The 26,369-nt window shown below is 37.4% G+C and overlaps 1 protein-coding gene across 2 annotated transcripts in view; it reads right to left on the bottom strand.

The window, feature by feature from the left end:
• Positions 1–13,694: 13,694 nt before the first annotated feature.
• Positions 13,695–26,369, bottom strand: part of fign (fidgetin) — a 41,283-nt gene continuing 28,608 nt past the window's right edge. For both annotated transcript variants that reach the window (XM_047371583.1, XM_047371582.1), the window contains one exon: positions 13,695–23,968. In XM_047371583.1, coding sequence (XP_047227539.1) covers positions 21,744–23,960 — 2,217 coding nt within the window. In that variant the 5' untranslated portion in view covers positions 23,961–23,968 and the 3' untranslated portion in view covers positions 13,695–21,743. The remainder of the gene's footprint in view (positions 23,969–26,369) is intronic.

The following is a 26,369-nucleotide window of genomic DNA, read 5'->3' as shown; positions in this document are numbered from 1 at the left end:
AGTAACTCCACATTTCATTTTTGTAGTTTGTAATTTGTAATGTGCCATGTGTATCGTTTAGACTTAACAATAGAGATTTGAAGGTTTAGTATATAGTCCTGATAATGACACAACATTTCCCAAGAAGAAAAAAAAGAGGTATAGTAGCCAAACACTTTGTAGTGCACTATATTCTTAAAAATGAACAGTTACAACCATGTATGCATCATATTTCAACTTATCCAAGTTTGACTTCTGCAATTTACCAAATTATTATATTTGTAATATTAGTTGCAGCAACTTAAATAATGAATTAAAATAATGGAATTATTTCTGAGCAGTTTAAGGCATATTTTATTGAAATGTCCACGATCTTTCATATTGAACTCTGAAGTCTTTGGACCTTAATCTATCATTACTAAATTTCAGGAGCACATAAAGGCGGTAAATTATTGAATATTAAATTACTGAAGTACCCCATCAGGGCAGACAACTTTTAAGATAACTTTATTGATGAATGGACACAGGCATAGAGTTCCAAATGCACACCCCTGTGTATCTAAATTACTGTAATCTATTATCCCATTTTGACAGTCAGTACTTTTATATTGTTTCTCCTGCTAAGAATATTAATATTAATATTTATTTTCCTATGTTTTATATATGATGACCCCATATCTTTCTATTACACTATGTTTGGCACATTTTAAGACATAATCTAAACTAAACTGAACTAAACTAAACATACTGGTTCACTGCACACAAAAGAGAGTGACAATCTACAACTGAAGTCCCATTGAAATACATGAAGTACAGTCACAGTGGCACCATGGCGCTTTTCTCACCTGGCCTAGGTTCATTCTTTCAGGCAGCAAAGAGTCCCTTTGAAGGCTACAGAGACGAGATGAGAGGAAGCCCTACCTGCAGAGGGATCAACTATGCTGAAGTGCCAGCACCACAGCCCTGTAATTAATCGCCAGCTATGACAGCCTCAGTCTTACAGCTCTGCTCAACTTTTCCCTCACGACAAAACCTGCGGTCAAGAGATATTAGGCAACATTAACTGTCTATACCATGTCCATTTTTCCTAGGGGAGGGGTGCGCATGTGTGGGTGTGGTGGTGGGTCTGAGGAAAGCACTGCTGTGGGAGCTCAGCTAGAAGAGCGACTATGCATAAACCATGGCTATGTACCTTTCATCTTGGTGGAGATTTGGAGAGGTTTCAGACCACAGAGACTTCTTAATTCTCACTAATTCATTTGCGTTCCAGATTCACTGGGCCAGGGATAACCTGAGAATGATAATGAACTCGCAAGGGGAGTGCGTGGTCCCTTGTCTTTGAATGTGCCCAGAATAGATTCAGATAATCTTTCACTGTGAATCTTTCTGGAGGAGGAGGATCCTATTAGGAGTGATTGCTTGCCATGAGTTGTTCTCAAAGTTGGGACATTTAACTTGTGGACAAATTTGAAAACTTATGTGATATAAGATCAAAATTATACTTTAAAATAAATATTTATTTGCAAGATGCGTGATCTGCAATCAATAATTTCTACCCACTAGCTTCAGTTCTTTCTCCTATAGAAATCAAGTTTCATCCAAGCAACCATTATCATTACAAATGAGGCAGTATAGGCTCTTTACATTTATGGATTGTGCCTCATATTCACTACAATACACAAACCAGCAGGGACATGTGTTTGGGGGTTTGCTGTTCTAAAGTTGTCACACTGATAAAACAAAAATGTCAGAATATAACCCTAAAAGCTGGTGTGATAGTTTTCATGATTTTTGTTTGCCCAGATTTTAATAAAAAGTTCTGAACAGACATTTTGTAAATTAAACAGATAAAAAGACACATACATGTTTTAAATGCAACTAATTTTAAAAAATACTTACTAAAGACATAAAAAAACTGATAGAGCAATAAACGTTTTACATTTTTTAAGTTTATACTAACAAGTTGGTATATAAATATTTTCCCAACTCAGATGTGCCATCCATTAGCAATGACAGAAATCACTGCTTGCGAGCAAGTTTGACTTTAGTATAGCGTGAACAATAAACCAGATAAGCTGAATGCAGATTTGTTAAATCTATTCTAACACGACATGCAAACATGTTTTTTCTTTTGACAAACACAGCTTCCATGTACTGATCATGGACAACTACTGCCTTTTGGTTAAAGAGACTCAGCTTGCTAGCACGTTTCCCTTTATTGTTTGCTTTATCACTAGTTAAAGCTAGATACAAACTTCTAAAATATATTTTGCAGTGTGACATGTAAACATTTTCCTTGACAGCTAAACACAGCTAGGTTTATTGGAAATGACAGCCTCAGGGTTAAGGCTTGTTAGCTTTTCATATTAATATCTGTTTTGTGCCTGCTATATTAACTAGCATGTTAGTAAAAGAGACTTTATGATTGGCAGTCCCATGACAGTCCCTAACTTTCAGTGTATATTTATTGATACATATAACAACCTATATAATCCTATGTGTTTACCACCTTATTGATTCTGGGCATGACAAAAGAGAATAACGGTTCACTGAACCAAATCTTTAAAAACTTTAGAAGAATTTGTTTCAGTAAAAACAGTAAATTTTACATTATTGGACATTACAGTCAAATTTTAAATTCTTGTTTAAAATTTAAACTATTTTAACAATTACTGCCAAAAATCTTTTTTGCAGTGCACCTTTCAGCAACAAAATGCTTACACTTTTTGTTCTTTCAACAGCCATGAAAACATACTCATTTTTCCACCTGCACTTGACATTCGCAAGCAAACTCTGTTTGTCCTTTCCAGTCAGACTGACACCTGAACTGAAGGAATTTTCCATATGCTTCTTTATAGCAGGCTGACAATGAATAGAGAGATTTTTAAGAGATTTATAGGTCTGTGGAGTTCTGAGGGATAAATTGAAAACTCTTGTGGAAAAAAAAAAGGAGCGAAAGCTGCCTTAGTTCAGGCCGGTCTCATCTTTGGTCAAACAGAAGCGAGCTTAATTTGTGGGCCTGTCTGGGGAAATATCAAAGGAAAAAAAGCTTTGAGTGACGCCAACTTGAGCTCCCTGATGTTAGTGAGATGAATGAAAGCAGGGTGTGCAGGCTGCAGGCCTTCTCACACTCTCACATTAACAAAGGTTCTTTAAGTTTTCATCTGTCTTTTTCTTTAATTGGGTGTAATGCAGTTAAATGCAAAACAGCAATTTAAAGAGCTGTGCAGGTTATGTGTATAAAGATGTAAATGAGATGTTTCAGAATGAGAACACTTCAGCAATCAAAACTTGATCTTATAACTACATGTATGTGTACTAATAAAATGTCAATTATAATTTTTTTTTTACAGACATAGGCATTTACTACACACGTACTCATGAGAAAAGTTGTGGTTGTGAAAAATTATAGTTCGACACTAATTAACAAAGCTCTATCAAAATAAAGTACTTATAAAATACTGGTCTCCCACAATATGCAGGTATCTCAACAAATTAGAATAGCATTGAAAATTGATTTATATCACTATTTTTAATACTAAAAGTGAAAACATTGTTCTTTAAGGTACTTAGATTTTGTGCCTCTCTACTCTTCTTTCAAACTTTGGGATATTGATCTCCAAACGAAACGCAGAATTGGCTTTCATCTGAAAAGAGAACCACTGAGCAACAATTCACTCCTTTTTTTTTTTTTTTAGATTATCCATTCTCTCTTGTTTAGGATTAACTTAACACAAAAATACAGTTGTAACCCATGCCCTGGATATGTCTGTAAATGGTGGCTCATTCTGGCAGCATTCATTTCTTGTAAATTTTCCACAAACCTTTGTATGAGCTTTGCTTCCTGTTGCTCGTTCTCCTTTTTTTAACCACACTTTTTCCTTCCTCTCAACTTTCCAATAATATGCTTGGACACAACATTCCGTGAACAGCCGGCTACTTCAAGAAAACCACTAGGACGGATCATTCCTGGCAGTTAGGTGAGAAGTCATCCCTATGATTGTGTAGCCTATAACATAATATTTCTGTAATGTTTTAATTGGTCTCTTGTCATGTTCTAATTTTTCAAAACACGACATTTTGGGTTTTCTTTATTTTTAAGATGCCGTCTTAAATACTGAAAAGAAGACCTGGTATTTATTTAGCCACCAAGTACGTCTTTTATCTCACATTCATTCTTTTGAATTTGATAACTACTAATATTACAAAGCTCGAGAACAAAAATGAAATAGCACAGTTCTGAGCTGGTTCTTGTTGTGGTAAATTCAAGAATTTTGTCTTTCCCTTTCAATGTTTTCAGACAGAGGACTTTCTGTGCTACGGTACAGGACTGGCTCACCCTGATAGGATGACCTAACATTTTGACAGGACAAAGAATAAAGCTGCTCTTTATTCTGTGGACAACTCACAAGATGCGGGCATGGGAACAGCTTTAATCAATAGCAATGTGGGTGTACTGTATGATTTATTCCAAGCTTTGCTTTGTGTACAAAGAGACCTCGAATATTGCCACAAGAGCTGGCTGTAACGAGACCCACTCAATTTTCCCTGAAAGCTTCTGTTGCGACGGTGGTTGCCGTGGAGTATTTACAAGTGCTGTCTGATCGGCCTCCGAGGCTCACCAGTGAGACGGGTGATTAGGTTCAGCAAACAAACCTCATCACCAACTAAAACTGATGACTCAATGCCTGATGACTGACAGCTCTCTTTGTAACAAGATAATGTGTTGACAGTGTTACACCAATCAAAACAGAGCTATCGATGTGTGTAAAGAAAAGCATTTGTAATATCATTAAATCCAGATATGCCTCTCTTTACATCTGGCAGCCAGCCATGCGTGTGAAGGAGGGGGGTTAAGGGACAGAAGGAGCAAAGCAAAAAAAAAAAAGAAAACCACTCGGAGCAATCATTCCTGGCAGTGTGCTGGTATCTGCAGTGTTGTGATTATTTTTTTTGTAATTTTAATATGTTTCTCTGCACCTCAAGCTTGGGTTCAGTAAGAGCGTACAGATTGCTATGTCATACAATTTTTGACAAACTTCTCAATTGCTTTTGACCCTCATCTTTAGCCATCTGTTTTCTTCTCTTTCTTACATATCTTCTCATCAATATTTTTAACAACGGTAATATGATATAGTCATAGTGATGTGTGTGAACAGAAACACGAACGTCAAACTAGAAATGTCTGATTTGTTTGTCTCAGCTGAAAAAAACAAACCATGAACACTGACCTTTATATAACCAGTAGCTCATTTATTTATCCTGTAAATATGGAGTAGTTCATCGGATAGTCAATTTATTTAACATTCTGGTTTTGATCTTCACCAGTAAGTCTTTACAACTATACCTGCTCCACAATATTCATCAAGTGTTTTGAAAAATTCAGTGTATGCAATACATTGGCCCAAATAGCTAAATTTTTCTTAATCAAACCTTATTTTTATGTACACAGTCCATCCGTGTTATTTTGTTTCTATAAGTGTAGAAACAAAATAACACATGTTTATTGATCTTTTTTTACAAATTACTCAATGAAAGAAAGACTGTGTTGGCTGCAGCAGATCCCTGTCTGTGTGTGTTGTGTGACCTGTTCTGCATGCTGTGTTGTGGTGCGTTCACACCGAACGTGGATTCTGCAAATATTTCGCCTCATTTGTGTGCTTTTGCCCGCTTGACATTCCGTGTGAACTCCGTGTTGGCAATTGGCAACAAGCGGCAAAGCTTCGCCGCATCATCAAATAGGAGGAGCTTCCATCTGCTGCTTGCTGGTTTCAAATGAACATGGCCGACATTGATTTCACAGATAATTACAGTGTTTTACTTGTGGAGAGCTGAAAAACGCCGCCGACCTCGATGTCCCTGAGTTCACCAGATTCTTCAGGGACGGGAACAGCTCAGAGATTACTACCACCTACTCCAGGAGCTGCGTCTGGATGACGGATAGTGGTACTTCCATCTATCCAGGACCCAATTTGAAGATGTGATGTCCCGCGTTGGGAGACGAATCGGCCTCCGGGACACCAACTACCGGCATATGCCCGCTGCTGAACGCCTGTCCATCTGTCTTCGCTGAGTAAATAAATCTCAGCTCAGTAAAAAAACTGCTGATTTTGAATGTCCACCTCTCCTAAATATAAGATATTTGTGCCTAAACATAACCAGGCCAGGTCCATTTTGTACTTGTCTCGGTAAAAGTAATTAGTTGAGTCATACAACTCTGGCTTGCCGCACACCGCCACTATGATCTGGTCCTCCATCTTCACTGACAACCGCTTCTTCTCCGCTGCGGTCTTTCACCCTAAGTCACAGCCACATCCAGTCCCGGATTGGTTGATGCAACGCGAATTTAGGAAAAAGTTCAGATTTTTCAACTCGTCCATCGCTCTCGCTCTGCTCCCGCTTCGCTTGGCGCGCATTCCGCGCTGCGTCCTCTGTGTCCTTTGCACCACGCCGCTCCGCTCTTGAACGCGCCTCTACATAGGGATAACATGTAAATCGGCCGCTACTTTTGCAGAAACCACGTTCGGTGTGAACGCACCATTAGACAACAGTCTATGTAGACCTGACACAGTATACATTAAGATCTAGGATGTTTAAAACAAACCTTTGAATTTATGAAGTTGGAGAAAAACCTTTTATGTAAGTTTCATACACACATAATTACTGGGAGCTACACTAAAATGTGTTATGAACTATGAAATATCAACGAGTAATACCAAAACAGAGAACTAACATAACATTAAGCTAACACTTTGGTAAACTTAAAACATTGTTCGCTTTTTTTAAATCTCAGACCTCAGGCAAGAATATACATTCTTTAAATAACACACATTGAGACAGCGGTTTTAATAATGCTAGCTGTGCTAATTGTGCTAACTGCTTAAATTCAATGCAAAGGACAGTTTAAAAATGTCAACTGTGTGATCCTTTTGTCTTTGTTTAGGAACTGTATTCTGAATGCTCTGAAACACCTTGTGATGTAGCTTCTGCTTTGAGAAAAAAAGTAATGAATGTTCACAGCAGAAAGGTGAGAACAATATAAAAGAGAAAAAATTAAAGAGAAATTAGAAGATGGAAACATTAGTATCAGCTGGTGAAAACGTAACAAAATCTGGAGATTAGAAATCAATGCAAAGTTCGGACTGATGCATTTGAAGGAACTGCATTAAATAATTAATGAGTCATATCAAAACATAGTATACATGCTAATGTTAGCCTAGCAAATAGCTAAGCAATCAGCACAAAAACATAGTTAGCATGAGCAGGACATTAGTACATCAATTACTTTAACTGTATTTGTCAAAAATATCTTTAGAAATTAACTATAAAGTTATTTCTAAGTCAACTGATTTTTGTTCACCACTGTGAATATTCAACGACACGAAAGCAAAAGGGCCATTCTAATGCCAACCTTTAGTCATAAAACCAAATATATATTTTTGTTTTCATGTTGATCTGCAGAAATGAAAACCCACATATGAATATTATTTGCATCAAATATGTTTTGTAAATGTAACAATAGGCCACAGCTTTTTGAGACTCTGAAGGTAGGCCTTTTTTGTATAATGAATATCTATGGATAAAAATGCAGATGTTTGACTTGTATGTTCATCAAAGAAAAACTGAAGTGCTGTCAAATCTGATGTATTGGGTTCCTGACCATGTTACAAATGAACATTTATTGTTTTGATGGATATGAAACATTATCCAAGTACTTTCCATCTGGAAAGACATGTTTAATTATAAAATAAAGGCAATTTAAAAACCCTGAGCACAATATCTCACACAGTTACAGATTTCAACAGAGCACAACATTTATGTATCAAAGATTCAATTCAGTTCAATTCAATTCAATTGTTCACCAATTTAAAGTCTTTAAATTTTGGTTTTTGGTGCTCGTGGTTGCAAACCTTAGGTACTGTTAAAGGTCTCTTACTGCAGCTACCTCTTAGAGTTGTAGGAATAGGTTGATAATTTGGTGTTAGTTTATCAACATGAACAAACTTTATTGCCTGAAAAAGATCTAATTATGACTGGTTCGTACTACTGGTTCTATTGGTTTAGATCACTAGCAGATCCCATTTCAAAATGTTGTATCAAACAAAATTTTTTAAAACTACTGTTGCTGTTTAATATTCAAGTTTATTCCTGTTGGCCTGGTCTTTGTTTTTGTGATGTGTGAAACCAGCTACCCCCATTCAGATCAAAACCATAATAGAGAGCTCTTGAATTGTAAACTGACAATGTGGCATTAAGGAGTATCTTGTTTCATGATCTGGTGATCAGAGTAAACAACACGTTTCATATAACACAGCCAATCCACAGTTTGACATTTCCCTCTGATTTTCATATCTTTGCCCGAAATGACAGTCTGTGTAACATGTGGAGGCTTTAAAAATGCCATGGCTGATATGAAATCAATTTGCATTTCCCCAGTGCCTGGATAACATGGCCCTGTCAGAGGGCCCAGCAGATCTGTGGGAGATAATGACGTTTTAGAGGGTGACTTGCACAGTGGAAAAGGATGAAATTGAAAGAGTGACGCTCTGTGTTTCCCATGATTGCCTTGACAGGGGAACGAGTGGCTATTGGACATCTACTCTTCTGTCTTTGCTCCCCATTAGGTCCTCTTGTATCCATCCAGGGGTTAAGACAGACTAAAGAGATCCACCAATCTGGCCAGCGAAAGACTTCTTGAGTAAGTGGCAGTATTTCAGAAATATCAGCTTTTACGTGGTGATGAAAAATATAACCATCACACGTAGAATTTAATTTGGGGTTTTGCAATTTATCTTCAGATATTCACATCCTTATTTTGAACTCAAAACATGATTAGAAAGACAAATTGAAAATTAAATGATACAGATCATTTCAACCGATTAATATTTTAAAGTATCTTAAGGAAAAGCAGGGTGGAAGGCCAACTTGCCATCACCATAATATTTAGCCCCCTCCTCAGATTCTCTTTCAGATTCATGTTGGTTCTCAAGCTTAAAAACTTTATTATACATAAAATTAAAAGATTACTTAAAATTAAAATCTACCAGTGGTATGAACAATTTTTGGTTTTAACTGTATCCAATCATTAGGAGTGAGCAACAGTAAATTCCCAAATTCATTCATAAAACTGAAGCAGATGCTTGTTTGTCATCATATGCAGTTAGCCAAATATTAAGATCCTCAATCGGTAAATTGAAGTTTAAAAGAGCTATACATTGATGTATTATTTTTAATGTCATGAAAACCATGATCCATCTGTTTTCTATAGGCAATTTGTCTTTGCAGGGAGCTGGCGCTTACCTCCAGCAGTGATTGGACAAATAATGAGGTACACCCTGGATGAGTCAAAAGTCCATCACAGGGAAACACACACACAGCAGCTCCTAAGGAAAATTCAACGTTGTTCATCAGGGTTGTCCATAAATTCCTTTGAACAGTGAGGGGAAGCTAGAATACTTGGAAAAAGCCCACTCATGAATACAAATCCACACAAAAAGGCCCCACCCACACTTTAAAACCAAAACCTTTTATGCTTTGATCTATGTTCCTTTTCTTACACCTTACCAACACAGACTAGATCTAAATTTGCAAAATGAAGAGGTAAAGTAACCCAACTATAAACTGGTATGTGACAGTTTTTATTTCATTTACCCAAACTTTGGATTGAGGAATTTGGGTATGTTGTGCTTTTTTTTTTCTTCTTAACAATAAAGTTCATTAGCCCAGCGCTTAAACTCATTAGTTTCACATAGTTAGAATGTAATTCCTCATAATAAAAACTGACAGTTTACACAGCCTTGAAAGCAAATTTGAACAGAATATATACACTAATTATTTTTGCAGATCACAGTTTGACTTGTGAGTCTATATATTTTTTTTTTTTCTCTGTGCACCTCATTATTTTTTTCATATCAGGATTGAATTGCTTTGAATGCCTGGGGAATAACAAGGTCACATCGTAATAGTCTAAGAGAATATGATGTTGGGATCGGTGAAGAACAAAATGTGCTGTTTTTCCAGTTACTGCAATAAATAAAAACAGCCCACTCTGTAACCACAAGTGGTCCAGTGGGTCCAATGTCTACATTTGGCAAGGTGTCATCTATATTTTTAATGCACGGCTGTATGCTGGGATGTCCCAGGTATATAATGAGGAGTAGACTTGCAATATTTGATAATGAGACACTGTGGCTCTAATCAACCTTATAAAAGTCTGCAGGGGAGAAAAGACAGGACTGTCACACCAATAACAATTTTCAATTAATAAAAACATAATTTTGCCCAGCCTCTCAGGATTAGGAAAACTTGAGGGCCTACCTTTCATTTTGTGCTCCAGAACCATGCGAGTCAAACATGCAGCCTCTCGCAATTTTCCTGAGACACACACACACACACACACACACACACACACACACACACACACACACACACACACACACTCTTGTTTTACTATATGTAGTGAGGACCATGTGTTGACTCCCATTGACATCCATTGATTTTCAGTCATTTTCAACCCTTTCTATGCCCTAACCCTGACAATAACCCTAAACCTAACCATTACCAGTGCATGCCTAACCCTAACCTTAACCTAAAGTCAATTCATACCTTAGTCCTAAACCTAACCGTTAGCAAAATAGGTCGTGAGGACCAGCAAAATGTCCTCACTTTGGTACAAACGGTCCTCAATTTGATGGTGAAATCGGGAAAATGGTTCTCACTGTGATGCCAAGACAGAAACACACACACACACACGCACACACACACACACACACACACACACACACACACACACACACACACACACACACACACACACACACAATCAGATACACAAGGCAAAAATTTATACTTGTCTGTATGGTTTGTTAGCACTCAGGAGATAAAACTTTACATGTTGCTCCCAATTAGCACAGCAGTGACCGTGCACTGTCTCCCGTGCTCAGCTTCCCTTCTGAAGAGGCTCTATTTATGTAAAGACTCACGAGGATGTGAGAATTGAGGCGAGAGAGAGGAGATATGGACTGTGTGAGATAGAGGGTGTGTGTGTGTGTGTAAAAGGGTGAGAAAGAGAGGGGGAGTGAAAGAAAGAGATAGAGAGAGAGAGAAAAAAAGGAGAATTGAAATGGCTTAAGCGTTCATTTTGAGTGGAGAGACAGGTCCTATTAACGTTTAACAGCATTTGTGCAACTTGGTGCTGAGGTTATGATGCAAATGAGGAGGAATTAAAACTGGCCAGAGGTTTGTCATTGATGGATTGCAGTCTGGCTGTGCTCACACTTCCTAGTGTCCATCAGAACCGATTACTGTGTAATTAAACCTTATTTCTGGACTCTCTAGTGCATAATTACTTTGTGAATGTAACCATCATCTAAAAGCCACAAAAAAATGCTTCGCCATTAGTCTAGCAGTCAGTTTCGTGGGGCTAGTGTCAGATATAGCCATCAGACGGTGCAAAAGAACTGTCACTTTTAATAAGAGGCAAAAAATTAAATGAAACAGTATGCTTATTGCCGAAAAATTAGGCTTTTAAGAGTCCTTTCTGTTATTTGCATAATTTATCCCCCTACCCAACTACCACCCCTACCTAACCACACATCCACACTGCAAGCTTTAAGCAATTTCCTTCACATTTAAATAGATTGCACATTTAAGGCTACTTAAGGAAAATTATCACTTTGCATATTTTAATTGTTATGAAGGAAGTGATTTGAGAGAGGTCTGTGGCTCATCCTCTTGAGCCACGCGGTTGCGGAGCTGTCTGATTCGGCTGCTCAGCGCTGCGGCTCCACAGATAACCTCCGAGTTCACACACATCCACTTCAGTTTCATCAGAATGCAAATGAAGCCCAGAACACTGGGACAAGTGGATCTTTGATATTTACAAAATAGGCCACTAATAACTTGAGTGTAATTTGTTTGACTCAACTTTATTTTTCTCTTATCAGTCCTGATTTTATCTTCAGGTACCCCCCCTCCCCTCCCCCGTGGTTGAACAGCTGTTTGCCCAGTCCTTTGGAAAAAATAAAGCATATTCACTGCAAGATTTTAATTCCTGTTAGGAGAAGAGACATTCTATGCTGAGGCACATATTGAAGATGAAATGTTGTTTTGTGTATTTTGTTGTAATGTGTTTTGATCTAAATATCAGCCATTAGCAGACATCAGCAGTACCTACAGAGAAAGGTTGCTAAATCAACAGTAGGATGAGGTTTTAGTTTGTTTTTGCAGACCATTTATTTTCCTTCAGAAAATTAATTTAGTTTTCATTCAGGTAGAAAATAAGTGGACACCTCCTTTTGCTGAAAACAGCATATTTATTTATTTAACCTGGAAAGGATTAATTAAGATCAAAGATCTCTTTTACAATATAGTCATGGCCAAGATGGGCAGCAGCACAAAAAACACAGTTTTAGTCATAAAACATTTCACATCTAACTATCAAGACACTCCAACCATAAGAAACATGAAAGAAAATGCATTAAGACTAAAAACAGTCCAAAGGTGTAATAAATCACAAAATGTAGCAAAAGCTCCTGCTTTGGATTTAGTATGGATGTTTTTGAGAAGAGCATATACACAACACAAAAAGAGTAAATTGCTTCCTTAAATGGATCATGTTCATTTTACACGTTTAGTTGCTCAAATTATATGCAAAAAAAGAACAAAAAACAGAGATAAAACTACTGTAATAGGTTTTGCATTTCTTTCTATTATATATTCCTTTCTAAATCATTGGGGGAAATGCAAAATACAAATTAATGTTTTACTTTGGGTTTTTGGTTACTTCGAGTCGTTAAATTATAGCATGTTTATTAAGAATCAGTTCTAAAACTGTTTAAATACAGAAAAAAATTGCATTTATCATAAAATTACTTGAGTATTTCTTGCAGTAGAAGTTGAATATCTTTGTCAAGTAATTTTTAACAGTTTTTAACTTTAAGTCACCTTGCAAATGAGTGGTTCTTGACTTTTAGCTATCAACAAACAGGAAATGTACTACCTTAGTTCCTTTAATTTTCCAGTACATATATATTATTCAAAAAAATCTTTTTTTTTTGGAATCAACTATTAACCACTTGTCATTTAACAACAACTTATTTTAAGAGATACCTTTCTTACAGTGAGATGTCTATTAGTCCATTTCAGAAATGGCTTTAGGATTTATTTTATATAGTCTTCCCTGGGGATTTGAATTTCAGATCAAGTTGTTATTTCTGAAAAGAAAACCATTTTTTAAATAGTATTTAAATTACTGGTTTATACGACATTTAAAGGGACACAGAGAAGAAATTTACCAGCTTTCATGGTTAACTCTGCCCCCAGAATAAATTAAGCTGCTCAGAAAGCAAAAGTGAAAAAAAATGTCTTCCTCCTTTTATGTTCATTTCCACAATTTTTTAAACATATTCTAACTTGAACCAAAAGTGTATTTTAAGGTATAACTTTAGCTTAACTTAAATCAGGCTCTGTAAGGTGCTTTGTTATTGTCAAGGAAAGTGTAATAAAACAATATAATTGCTGCTAATTTAATTAGTTTTATTATCTTATATTAACTACTAGTGAGGAATCTTGGAGGAAAGTAATTACAATTTTCACTTTAGGTTTTTCTCCTTGCAGCATAGAAGATGTTTGCAAAAGGCAGAATCTCATAACATCAGAAATTAAATGAAAGAGTGAAGCGACATTCAAAACAAAACCAGCGTTTAGGCACAGAAAAAGAGAGAGAAAACAACTTTATTCAGTTTTTCAGTAACCTTTATGTACCGTGAAGTTAAAATACAATTAAGTTGACTGTACTGTAAATATGGCAATACATACACACATATAAACAGGTACGTGGTGCTTTTTTTGTAGGTATGCTGTATATCAATAGCAAATGTACAACATATATACAGCTATGTGCAAGTTCATTTTTCTGTACACATGTATGAAAAGTAAAAATTCAGAATGTTCACACATTACCGTTGACCCCTCTTACTTGCATGTAAAATTGCCAGTGCACACGGTCCACAGAGGATTTAGGCAACTTGATTTTTTCTTTTTAGGAACAGAGTTTGCGGTGAAAAAACCCGCAGAAAATACCGTCCCCAACACCTCAATGAGAAAGTGATATTATAGATAAACTGTATATGTCAGAATGTCAGGTAAGCTCCATCTTTGTCTTAAAGGTGCCACTTGTTTTCGTCATCTTCTTTTTCTTACTCTGTGACTTGTACTTGACAGTGTAAAGACAGTCTTTTTGAGGTAGACTGCTCAGATTCAAGGGCAATCATTTCTTCTTTTGTACAGTTTTTAATTCACAAATTCATGACATTCAAAAATGAAACAACATAAGTACTACAAGTACAATATGCAGCAATGAGGTAGAAATGGTTTTAAAGGATGCAGAACAAAAAAAACTAGGAGGTGAAATAAATTAGAAACAATTCTCAACATTAAACTAATAACAGGAATACTGAAAGAAAGCGATTTAAGTCACTGAGTCTGTGTTTCTTGGAAAATTGATGTGCTTATCAAAGGTTCTGCTCAAGTGCCGTCTGTGACTGCAGGTCCTTTCATTATATCACACTCAATAATGAGTATTTTTCTATTTTTAAAGATAAAATACCATGTGAAATATATACCATACATTTTGAACTGTTTTTGAAAAACACAGTCCAATTGTCAGGTTATTATACTGTATTTAGTTTCATGCAAATGTAACTTTGAGTATAAGAGAAACATTAAAAAAAAATATTAATGGAGATTAAACCAGATATTTACATATGTACTGTTTAAAAATACATTTTCCCCGTGTTTGACATTATATCAGACTAAAACTTTGCTATTTCAGCTCTTTTAGGATTACCAAAACTATTTCTACTTAAAAGATGCCAAAATATTAAGGGAGATAATGTTTTTATTACTTTTTTCAAAGTAAGAGGTTTACATGCTCAAAGATTACTGTGTATTTAAAAAAAAATTGAAATGCCCACATTATGAGGCAAAAGCTTTGTAAGATTCTAATAGATCTGTGGATGTATTTTAAAGCAACGCCTTAAACATACTACATTTTTATGTGACATCATAAAAAAAGTGAAAGTCGGGAAGATAATTGTGGACCTCCACAATATAAGTAAAATGGCTTTCAAGACTGAAAGCACACTCAAAGAGGAAAAAGTGTTTGACCATAATGATCATCGTTACTTTTTGGAGGATACAGGTTCAAAGCTTACAAGCCAAAGAACCACATCCCAGGTGTGAAGTACAGGAGTGGGAACATCGTGTTATGTTGGTATTTTGTGGCAGGAGACAGTGTCTTCAGAAAGTAGATGGCATCATCAGGAAAGAGTATCATGTGTTGAAACCACACCTCAAGACATCAGCCAGGAAGTTGAAGCTTCACACAAATGAATCTTCCAGATTGACATTGACATTGGCAACCCTAAGAACAGAGCCAAATTAGTTACAATTAGTTACAGAGTCAAGGTTTTGGAGTGGCCCTCTCAAAGCTGTTTTCTCCAGAGAAAATTTTGGAGGGAGAACGGTTAGCCTACAAACTTAACTCCAGTTGTGTTTGGAAGAATGGGCCACAATTCCAGCAATGGTGAGAAACTAGTGGACAGAAGGAAATGTACATACACTTCTGAATTTAAGATGTTCAAAAGGAATAAACAAATCTTTTACTCTCTCAGTATAATGACATTTAGGCAAATAGTAATTATTTTGATAATCCCAATTAACAAAAAAAGGAAAAGTCTAGGTTGTGTCTTTTTAAACAGTGTATGTAAACCTCTGGTTTAAACTGTATGGGACTGGATCTTTTACCGTCTATGATATAACCACTAATTAATATATTGTTTTACTATATCTCTGGTTCCCTGCTATGATATGTGCTTGGTAATCCAACTTATTGTTTTTAATGCCCCCTTCATAATAAAATAATTACCCAGTAATAACAACCCACTATAGTAGGAAGTTGTATTTTTCTGACATTTTCTGACATCTGTGCCTTTCATGATTTTCTTTTTGTGCTGAAATACATAGATGTAAACTGTTGATTGACTCTGACAGAGCTAAGCGTTTAATAAGCATCACCTTGTTCTTGCCTATAGACAGAACAATAATATACAGGTCATTTTGCCCCTTCACCTTTCATACTGCAGGTTTCAGTATAAAGGACCCGTCTGTTGTTGGACTGTTTGTGCCAAGCATGGGTCAATTTGTGTCCACTAAGGGGGACATTTTGTACCTGCTTATTTAAAGTCATTTCCTTTATTCAACGTATACTCTACTCTAGACATGGGCTGTTAACCGGAATCAAGGTATACCAAGGTTCTAAAAAGTAACGATTTTAAAACCAATGAAACATTCGTCAGACGATTTAAAGTCATTTTAGTGAGATGCCAGAGAAAGTGTCTGAGTGACCAAAGATTACTGGAGCATGGAGTTGTATACTGCTACCCCTTTCACACACATTGCTGCACACTGTCAGTCAGCTGGCTCAATGACAGGTTTACTAATACTAACAGAAAAGAGCAATAGCTGACTGGAAATATTTCCAGCTGCAAAAAGCAGCCAGGGTGTGAAAACTAAAGGAGCACTACCCTTCAGTCTTATTAAGGTAATGCTGTTTTAAAGCTACAGCTGCCAAGTCATTTTAAATAAACCAATTCATTAATACAAGGATACTGTAGTATTATCATATACACTAAATTACCTATACTGTCAAATGTATTAGTCTACTTTTACCTGTACATGAACTTTCATGACATCCTGTTCTTAATCTGTAGGTCCAATGTGTTGATGGACCAACTGCAATAGCAACTCTGACTGTTCTGTAAACATCTTCCACAAGGTTTAGGAGTGTGTTCATAGTTAGATGAGAAAACGAGAATTGCGGCCTCTGCTCTAATTCATCCCAAAGGTCTTCAAGAAGGTTGAGGTCAGGACTCTGTGCAGGCCAGTCAACTTTCTCCACACCAAACTTTATACACCTGCTACCATGGAAGTGATTGGAACAGCACAATTCACTGATTTAGTGGTGTGGCCCAATATTTTTGACAATATAGTGTAAATAGAATCTGAAAACGGCCCATGTCTAGTCTACTGTAAGGAAAAGTGAATATAAAAATGTCATAAACAATATCTATCAGCAGAGGGTCTCTAGATTTGTTTAGTTTGATCAGGAGTTGCAATCTGTCATGTTTTATAAGAGTTGGCTTGCTCAAATGGGCATTAACCCAAAATAATTGGGAATTAAATATAATACGACGTTTTCACAACAAAAACAATTAAATATTAATTATACGTAAGATTCAGACAATTTCATGATGATTTATCTTTAAAGTTAATTAAAACACCAAGCTACAATGACAAACAGATTCACCATGATTGAAGTGCATGGGTACAAAATGGTTTGTAGGACTGGTACAAAGGGGGTGCAAACTGGTGAAGAGGCGAACTGAACCAGAAAAAGTGTTTTACCTTGGTTCCAGGGAGAAATAAACAACAATAAATAATAAACAGGCTTATGTTCGATAAGTAATTGGAACCATAATAATCTGAATATTTCATGGGGAATAGTCGTCTACATGTCTACATGACTTTTGAAACAATTTTAACATGGACTCATAGCAGATTTGTCAAAAAGTAAAGAGTATTTGCTTGTAAAAATTGTACCATGTGACACTTAGGTACCAATAGATGAAAAAAGGCAACTCAGAAGTGATTATGAATGACCTACACCCTTAAGAAAACACATAATGTAAAGGCCCTCAATTCACACACATCTGTTTCTTTGTATTTAAACTAATGATGATCATTTTACTAATGACTAAAACTTCAGCAGTTCTAAAGATAATGCAGCACACATCTTATAACTTCAGTGCACATAAAGCATAACACATAATGGAAAAGTAGAGTCTGTGCTATTGTCTTGGAAACTCTTCAAAAGTCCAGACCTTGAGAAGTTATTTATCCAAACAATGTTTTAATGAGAAAAATGCTTAACCTCTGATTAAAATAAAATATGGTAAACCATCAATAAATATTGTATTAAGAGACCTTCTCACAGAAAAAAGGTCTGTTAGTGCATCTGCAGTATCTGTCAAATACCCTGTCAGCGTTCTCTTCTTCTCTGACATGGTCCAGTGTGCAAGTGTCCTGCTTACAACACAATACATTCAATGCCTTTAGTTGCCAATTAAGCTGTCAGACTGCCTCATACATTGTTGGAAATGTAACACTGAAATTTTGCAATTATTGGCTGCAAGATGTTTTAATAATAAAGCAACAGTATAAAATATGGGAGAAAAAAGAAACCGTGGTATTCTGTACAAAAAAACTATGTGAGATTAGAATATAAGGGATGGGACTTAGGAATTTGAGATATAGTAAAAACACGTTTGTGTAAACTTCACATTGAAATACTTTAAGACAGAAAGTATGCACACAGATTCACTGAGGTTTCTGAAACATCTCCGTCTGACATTGCAGGTTCAGGGTTTAAACAAGTTACAATAACAACATCCGGCACTGAATATAAGCTGATAAAAAACAAATCGTCCTAAGGCAAAGGCAAAGTGTGTCATATTCAGTGGTATTACCCTTTAAGTGCATTATGTGGAGAAAAACAACTTATCAAAATGTAAAGCATATAGATTTAACATAAAATATATATATATATTTTTTTGTTGGGTGTCATCATCAAAAAACATGGGCCAATGGTTACATGTTGAGGTCACTGTGAATTTGTCTTTCAGAGATAAATACAAAAAGGTACAAAGAAAGTTACACTGTACATAATCCTTGGGTTTTCATGAATGCAGACAGGAGGGGGAAACGTAGCATTGAATCAGCTGTCTCTCTCAACCTTAAGATGTTTGTCTGTACTTTTTAAATTTCTCTCGGCACAAGCTGAACACTTCAATCTCAAAGCTGGGATTTAAATAACAAGATCATTGTATCTGCCGTAAATGAAGGTTTCTGACTTTGCAGCCAGCAGGAAAAAAGTAATTCAAAACAGTTAATGTATTAGTTCAAGGCTGCAATTCCACCCACACAGTGGGGCTGTAATTTCCAAAGGCAGACCAGTACCTATAATACCAAATTCTATTTAAAATTAAAGGCTGAGAATCCTAAACAAATTGATTTTTAAGATTTGCAAATAAACCATAATTATCCTCACATACATTCATTGCAGGAACCTTCTCGTTTTGACCTTTTTGAGGTATTAAAAAAGCATTTTGTGTTTTAATGATGCACTTTTAAATGAGAGCCAAATGTTTGCCGCATGTAGTGTTTTAATACAAGCTTGTGAAGTACGTATCACTAACACTATCCTGAATTTTCAAATAGAAAACAGCAAATATGGTAAAATTTTCCATTGTGAATTACCTGCCTAGTAAATGACTGTAACAATATTTTTAGTAATGTTGTTACAACTTACTGCATCCTCCAAATTAGAGATGTGCAAAAAGCCTTAGAATTAATGCATTTTGTACTGCAGTACCATAACCTGACATTAAAATCTATAGAACAATCGAACTTTAATTTCAGTTAATTATTTAGCCAGGAACCAAAAAAAATCTATTTTAAGAAATTATTGTTTTTAATAAAATCACAGCCTTTACAATGAGTAGCACCCCTAGCAAATTTTAAAACAGAAAGCTTGAATTAGTATTTCATGTCTTTCATTTTCCTGGGATATACATACGACATGAAACAGGACCATTCCTCTAAGCTAATCCTCAAAATGGGCAAGACAAGAGAAGATTTGCAGGTCTTCTCAAGTAAAAAAAAAGGCTACAATAAAAAGCTATTCACCTTATCTTGCCTACATCTGCAGCCAGACCATTCACTGAAAATAACTAGGTATGTGACAAACAATGCTGGATGAAAACGGCAGTTGTTCTTACCACCACACATGGAAAAGAGGATGACAAGCGAGGCATAGAAAAAATCTCCAAAGCTCACTGTTAGTGAACGGTAGCAAAGAGTAGCATCTTGGTGGCAAATCTCCATAAGAACAATTAGACAATATCTACATAACAACGGGTTGTTTAGGAGTGATGCCTGGAAAAAGTATTTTCTGTCCTGTTATCACAAACATGCAGTTTGTTTAATGCTACTTGATCCTTAACTGGTACTGCAAGCTTTGGTCAGACTAAACTAAGATTGAGATTTGCTGCAGTAAACTCTTAGGCGGGTGTGGTGTAAAACAAAGGATGAATATGTGGGAAATAGGGCTTCAACAATTCGTCGCATAATCAATTATGTCGATCATGAAACATTTAATGTCAAACCAACTTTAAACAAATATAAACAAACACTGCTGAGTGTCTGAGTAGTTCAGTATGATAAGCACTATATATTAGCCTACTTCACTAGGGCCACTGCAGAGAGCAATGTAGCTTCAATTTCCTGCATCCTGGCCCACCCTATCCCATGATTCATTGCAGGTCGAAGCAGTTATGGCGAAGGAGAGTGGCGGAAACTGTGAGTAAAGTTTGATAATTTACACTTTACGTTACACAAGATAAACTTTTGCAATGTTTTCAGGTGCGAACTAGCTTCATTAACCTGAAATATCTAATTGGTTTATCAAGATATGACTCAATGGCAAAAGTGCTCCGTCAGCTGCCAGCTGACTGGGCGGTCGATGCTCCCCATACCCGTGAAGAATAACTGACTCCTAGGACACATCGTTTTCAAACTCCTGCTGGTTTTCACTGCGGGGTGGAAGTTAAACACAGAGATAATTCTCTCAGATGATGTCTAATAGTTAATGTTTGGTTAATTTAGGGTGTTTTGTTTGTTACTGAGAAATAATTTTAAAGTGTTTAACAGTATGGTTTTATTGAACTTATTGTCCAACTGGAGAGCTAGTGGTCAAAGAGCAGGGAATTTGCGTCCCAGAGAAGCCACAAGTGCCCTGGCTCAAATCCCACAGCAACTCTGGATGCCACTTTGGGTCCCTGAGCAAGACCCTTAGCCCCTGAACGCTCCCTGGGCACCACACAATGGCAGCCCGCTGTTCCCTAAGGTTTGAGTTAACTGCAGAGGACAATTTCTCCATTGTGAGATCAATAAAGTCTATATTATTATTATTATTTACCACCGGTGCTAATAGTTCCAGACGGCATTCATTTAAACTAAAATCCCCTTGTAATGCTTTCGTCTTAGAACCTATCAAAGGAAAGACTAATACATTGACCAAATGTTAGTCTAAAAGGCAAATAAAATATTTTTTTTTAAAACATGTGCGTGACAGTTTTGCTATAATCAAACAACTTACATGCACACATGAAACTTGTGCAAGGTAATGAGGCTCAAGGAAAATTCTGCCAATTAATTTAATTCAGCTGAAATTAACCACAACAGTTCACAGAGAGCACAAAACACACAGCTGAACAACACTGTTGGAATAAAAAAGAGAGTTTGTTTCACATTGTAAAGCTTTTTTATAATAGCACATACCACCAATGAAGATTGTGAGGCGAAAAAGAAACTTAAACAGCACCATCTCAGGCACTTGATAGCAACTAAATCTCAGAATCAGCATTATATTTATATATATCTGTATATATTTATGTACAAAAAAGTGGGCATCCTTTTGAAGTTATTTTAATGAGCATGTGGTTGTAACATTGAATGATGTCCAGATTGTGTCCAAAGCTTTCCATAAAATGTTAGTGTTACCACTGTGTTTTTATTGTTTAAAAAGGACCAAACACCTATTTTTACTCAACATATTTCAGGAAATTGTGTCTGATTGGTCCCATTTACTGACTACAACCAAACATTTTATTCCACTCAGTATACACATCAAGCTCTTTTTGTGATATGCTAGGCTGGAATTTGCAAAATACATTTTCAAAGTCTTGGTATGTGACCGGTCTCATCTGACTGGGATGGATACTGGAAAGGTCAGCCCCAGGAATGCCATGGAGAGAGCCAACCACAGCCTCTTGACACAGCTGGACTACATCCAGCCCTGAAAATCCCTCTGTCCTCTGAACCAATAATGAAATTTCTTTGTCACTGAGACAATAATTGTGCTGCGAGAGAAGTTGGGTGATTATCTGATGGCGTGCGGTCCCATCAGGCAAGGGGATGAGCAAACGCTTAATAAAGTACCTCCGTAGGGTGTCAGGGATCTCTTCAGGCTTACTTGTGGAGCAGACCACAAGAACATGGTCCTCTGCAGAGGTCAGAATACCATCGAGCTGGATGAGGAGCTCAGCCTTGAGGTGATTTACTGGGCTCTCCTCGGTGAGCTGGGCAGACAGCAGCAAATCCACATCGCTGATTAGGACTACTGCTGGTTGGCGACAGCGTGCTACAAGGAACGAAGCTTGGATGATCTTGCCCCCTTCTCCAAGCCACTTGGTCACCAGCGCAGAACCACTCAGCCGTAAAAAAGCAGCCCCCAGCTGGCTGGCCATGCAGCGTGCCAGCAGTGATTTACCAGTTCCCTGAGGTCCAAATAAAAGCAGGCTCCGCGGTAATGTGGCAAGTCCGCTAAACATGTCAGGTCTCAAAATAGGCCACAGTATCTCCTCTTTAATAGTTGCTTTGGCCATATCCAGACCTGCAATGTCAGTCCAGTCTACCGGAGAGCCATGCTGAAGGATTTCCGTGTTGACCATTTCCACCAGGCTGGAATCACTGTTCTTTAATTGTTCCTCTGCAGCATGGATGGACGAGGTAGCTGTTCCTATATCAGGCCCTGAAAGGGAGTGAGAGAGGTGCTGTCTGTGCTCTTCAGTTTGTTCGCTCATGATTGGAGACCCAAACTTGCTGTAGGGCTCACCAGTTCTTAGATCTCCTGCAGAGTTTTTGGTTGATCCATAAGATGGAGGAGTTAGGGCTCTGCCGGAGTGCAAGGTAAATTTTCTTTGCTGATCAGAGGGCAATTGTTGTTTGGTTGGCTTAAAAGCCAAAGATGATGGTTCTGTGTTTCTTTCAAAGCCAGCAGCCCTGTTTGAGTCTGAGATGCTGCTGTCTGATACTCTGTACATAGGACTCTGTGAGGAGCGCTGTTGGTTGTAGTTGAAATTCCCATAGCTTGGGTCCACATCTCCATGTCCACTCATGTAGAAAGCTTTTCGTTTTAAAGAGCTGGATGTGCTGCCATTCAAAGGTGTAGGTGCGATTGGTGTACTATTATGAGACTGGTAGGTGTAGCCGGGCAGTGTGGAGGGAGGTATTGGAGTGGGAGCTGCAATGCCAGACGGCAGATAAGCAGAAGGTGGTGGTGCTCCCCCAGGGCTATAACCAGGACCCACAGCAGTCTGTGAAGCATATCCTGTTGGAGGATAACTGTAGTTGGGAAGGTTGGGAGACCCAGCATTGTAGCTTGGCACTAAAGCAGGTGGAGGTGGTTGTAGGAGCCCAGCACTCTGTAGAGGAGAGGGGTGAGGAGAGGGGAGGGCTGGGGTGCTCTGGCTGCTGTAGCTAGAATGCAGGTAAGAACCATTGTAACTGGCAGTATATTCCTGAGAGGGCAGGCCCGAGTGATGAGTGGTGGCTGGGTGACTCCCACAGTTACTGCTGGAGTAGCTAGGCTCAGACAAGCTGCTTGCCACCCCTGGGGAGCTTCCTATGCTTGCAGACACGTCTGTAGGGGGGAGGGCAGCTGTCATTCCAGCTTTGCTCACAGTTATAACATCTGGAGCACAGTTCATTGGGTAAATTCCCTCCTGCCAGGGCTCATTCTCTGACTTTCGTCCATTCATGAGTCCAGTGGTGCTATCAGAGTAGGAACACAGCAGGGCTCTTTCATTTGGACCCTCTAGGATCCCAGAGTACTTCTCTGCATATTTCTTGAGCAGATTGGATGCAGTCAGCGCCGAGATGTCATCGTTTGCCCACGCGTACTGGTATGTGCGCTGTAAGTGCCCCCTGTAGGCCTCCACTTTGTGTGCTGGTGAGCGGGTGGTGGATGAGATGTCGAAGTGCTGTTCTGCCCATTGTGTGTGCTCTGGGGTCCACTGCATCTTTAGACCTAGACAGTATGCATAAGGAAGAAATATGTCAAAGTAAGCAGTAATTATATTTTTCCACAACAGCCATGGATCAGTATGAGATTCTCATGGTATAACCTAAGCAAAAATATCTCAATTTACTTCATATAACAGACCACTGTTGGGTTTTTTTAATCATTTTCCTGAAAACAGGATTTCTACATGTATGACAAACTTTCCATTCCAGAGTCTGTTGAATTCTATTAAATACTGATTTGTAAACTTTTCTCATTATTGTGTTGTTTAAAGATTAATATGAACTTGCTTTCTTGTGTTGTTTGAAGTCTGAAAAAACTAGATTTTTGTTATTTTAACTTGTATTATGTTTCTGCAAAATATGCCAAAAATTACAATATTTTTGTTTTGTTTATGGGAAAAAAACCTAAAATGTTAAATGAACTGAAACACATAAATATGCAAACACATACATTTTGCTGAGTATTTTACTATACAGTTAAAGACATAGTAAAATTATAAAATATCCAAAAAGCTGGGCAGAAATCATATAAGGAATTCGACTATTAGAATGCAGAGAAAGATTTTTCAATTTATTATTTAAAAGGGCATAAATGACCCTAAACAAGAAATTTTAAAATAAATTGTAAATAAAATGTGTTAATAATAAACATTAATAAATAATAATACTTTTAAATTGTTTCATTATCTTTTGAGAGAGGCCTGTCTCATATCAGAAACAAGATTATTGTTCATATGAAAATAATTTAAAATCTAAATCTCCCAACTGTATTAATAATTTTGGGTTCAGTCAGTCAGTCAGTCATTTTCTACCGCTTATTCCATAGTGGGTGCTTATCTCCAGCAGTCTATGGGCGAGAGGCGGGGTACACCCTGGACAAGTTGCCAGTCCATCGCAGGGCAACACACAAACAACCATGCACACACTCATTCATACACCTAAGGGCAATTTAGAGTGACCAATTAACCTAACAGGCATGTCTTTGGACTGTGGGTTCAACTGTACTATATTATATTATGACATTAGGTGAATAAATAGTAGTGCTACATGCATCACCTGTAGTTTGTGGTTGCTCGTAGCTTGCCAACCATAGTTTTAAAACAGCATTACCTAACTAACAGCATTTGCTTTTTGAGATTGAAAAGGGTTGCAAGCTACTAAATTTGTCATTCTGATGAGCAAGGGAAAACTGTAGTAGCCCTCTCTCCGCCAGCTGACTAGCAATGTGCAGCAACATGTGGGGGAGGGTGGTGCTACTCTATAATGTATAAAGTTGCAAAAACCTGCACAGACTCCCATGCCTATTTACTACAATTTAAAATAGTAAAATATGTTTAATATTTACCAACATGCAGAAGTTTTAAAACTAAGAGCTACTAGACTATTTAAAATTTAAAAAGGAAACTCTACAGACAAACATACTGACTAAGTGGATGGTCAGCATGAGGATATTGGACCCAACACCTGGTTACCATGGAGGAATCTAGCCAATGCAGAGCAGAATGACACAGACATTGCAGGTCAGTCTATAATCCAACTCTCATCTGAGGCATTCTGAGACAGTTTCAAATCTGCTTGGAGGAGAGCAGCAAAGCAATCTTCCTTGGCAGCGCTCTGTTGCTTTCATCACACAAAGCCCTCAGCCCAGCATGAATTACATCCACATCGAGTCTGCCTACTGCTTTCTACCCGACAGAGTGAGGAGGGAAAAAAAACATGCTTCACTTGTCTTTTTCTCCGCAGCTTCGCTTAGCCTCTTTATGAGGCCTTAAAGGGTTTGAATGACAGAAATAATCAAGTTAAATCCTAAAGTCAATCTCCAAATACAAATATCTTTCTAGTTGTGTTTCTTTCTTCTGGGATGATGAGGAAATCTCCTGTATGCTCTCAGAACATAGGCGATTAATGCTCAAAACATTTTTTTAAACGTGAATGGAGTCTTGTGCATCTTTCATCAGCATTAAGCTGAGTAAGATATACTCAGACACATGAGAGAAGATGATCCATACATGTGCCTCTCTTTGTTCCACTGACACAACGCCGCTTTACTTTATACTTTAGCGGGTTAAGCAGATATCACAGGATTCAAACTGAAAAACAGCTAGTGTCCAGAGGCAGATTACAAACACACGGTTTGTCTGTGAATTCCCTTCTGATTCCCTCCCAGCCATTTGCCAACCAGCCACACAAGACACCAGCAGCTAATTAGCACGATGATGCTGCACTAATTGTGTTAATTTACAAGGTTTTAGTCAAAGAGATCTGTGCTGTGGCTCACATGGTTGTCAACCATCCAAGCTAATGACTGAAGGGAAAAAAAGCCTGAGGAAATAAGCTTGTGGAGAAAAATGAGGTGATCAAAACACATAAAAATCCTAATGAATAGTGACAGAATAAAACTGCTA

Source organism: Girardinichthys multiradiatus, chromosome 7, assembly GCF_021462225.1.
Source record: "Girardinichthys multiradiatus isolate DD_20200921_A chromosome 7, DD_fGirMul_XY1, whole genome shotgun sequence".
Taxonomy (NCBI): domain Eukaryota; kingdom Metazoa; phylum Chordata; class Actinopteri; order Cyprinodontiformes; family Goodeidae; genus Girardinichthys; species Girardinichthys multiradiatus.
This window is presented reverse-complemented; position numbering and strand designations above follow the sequence as displayed.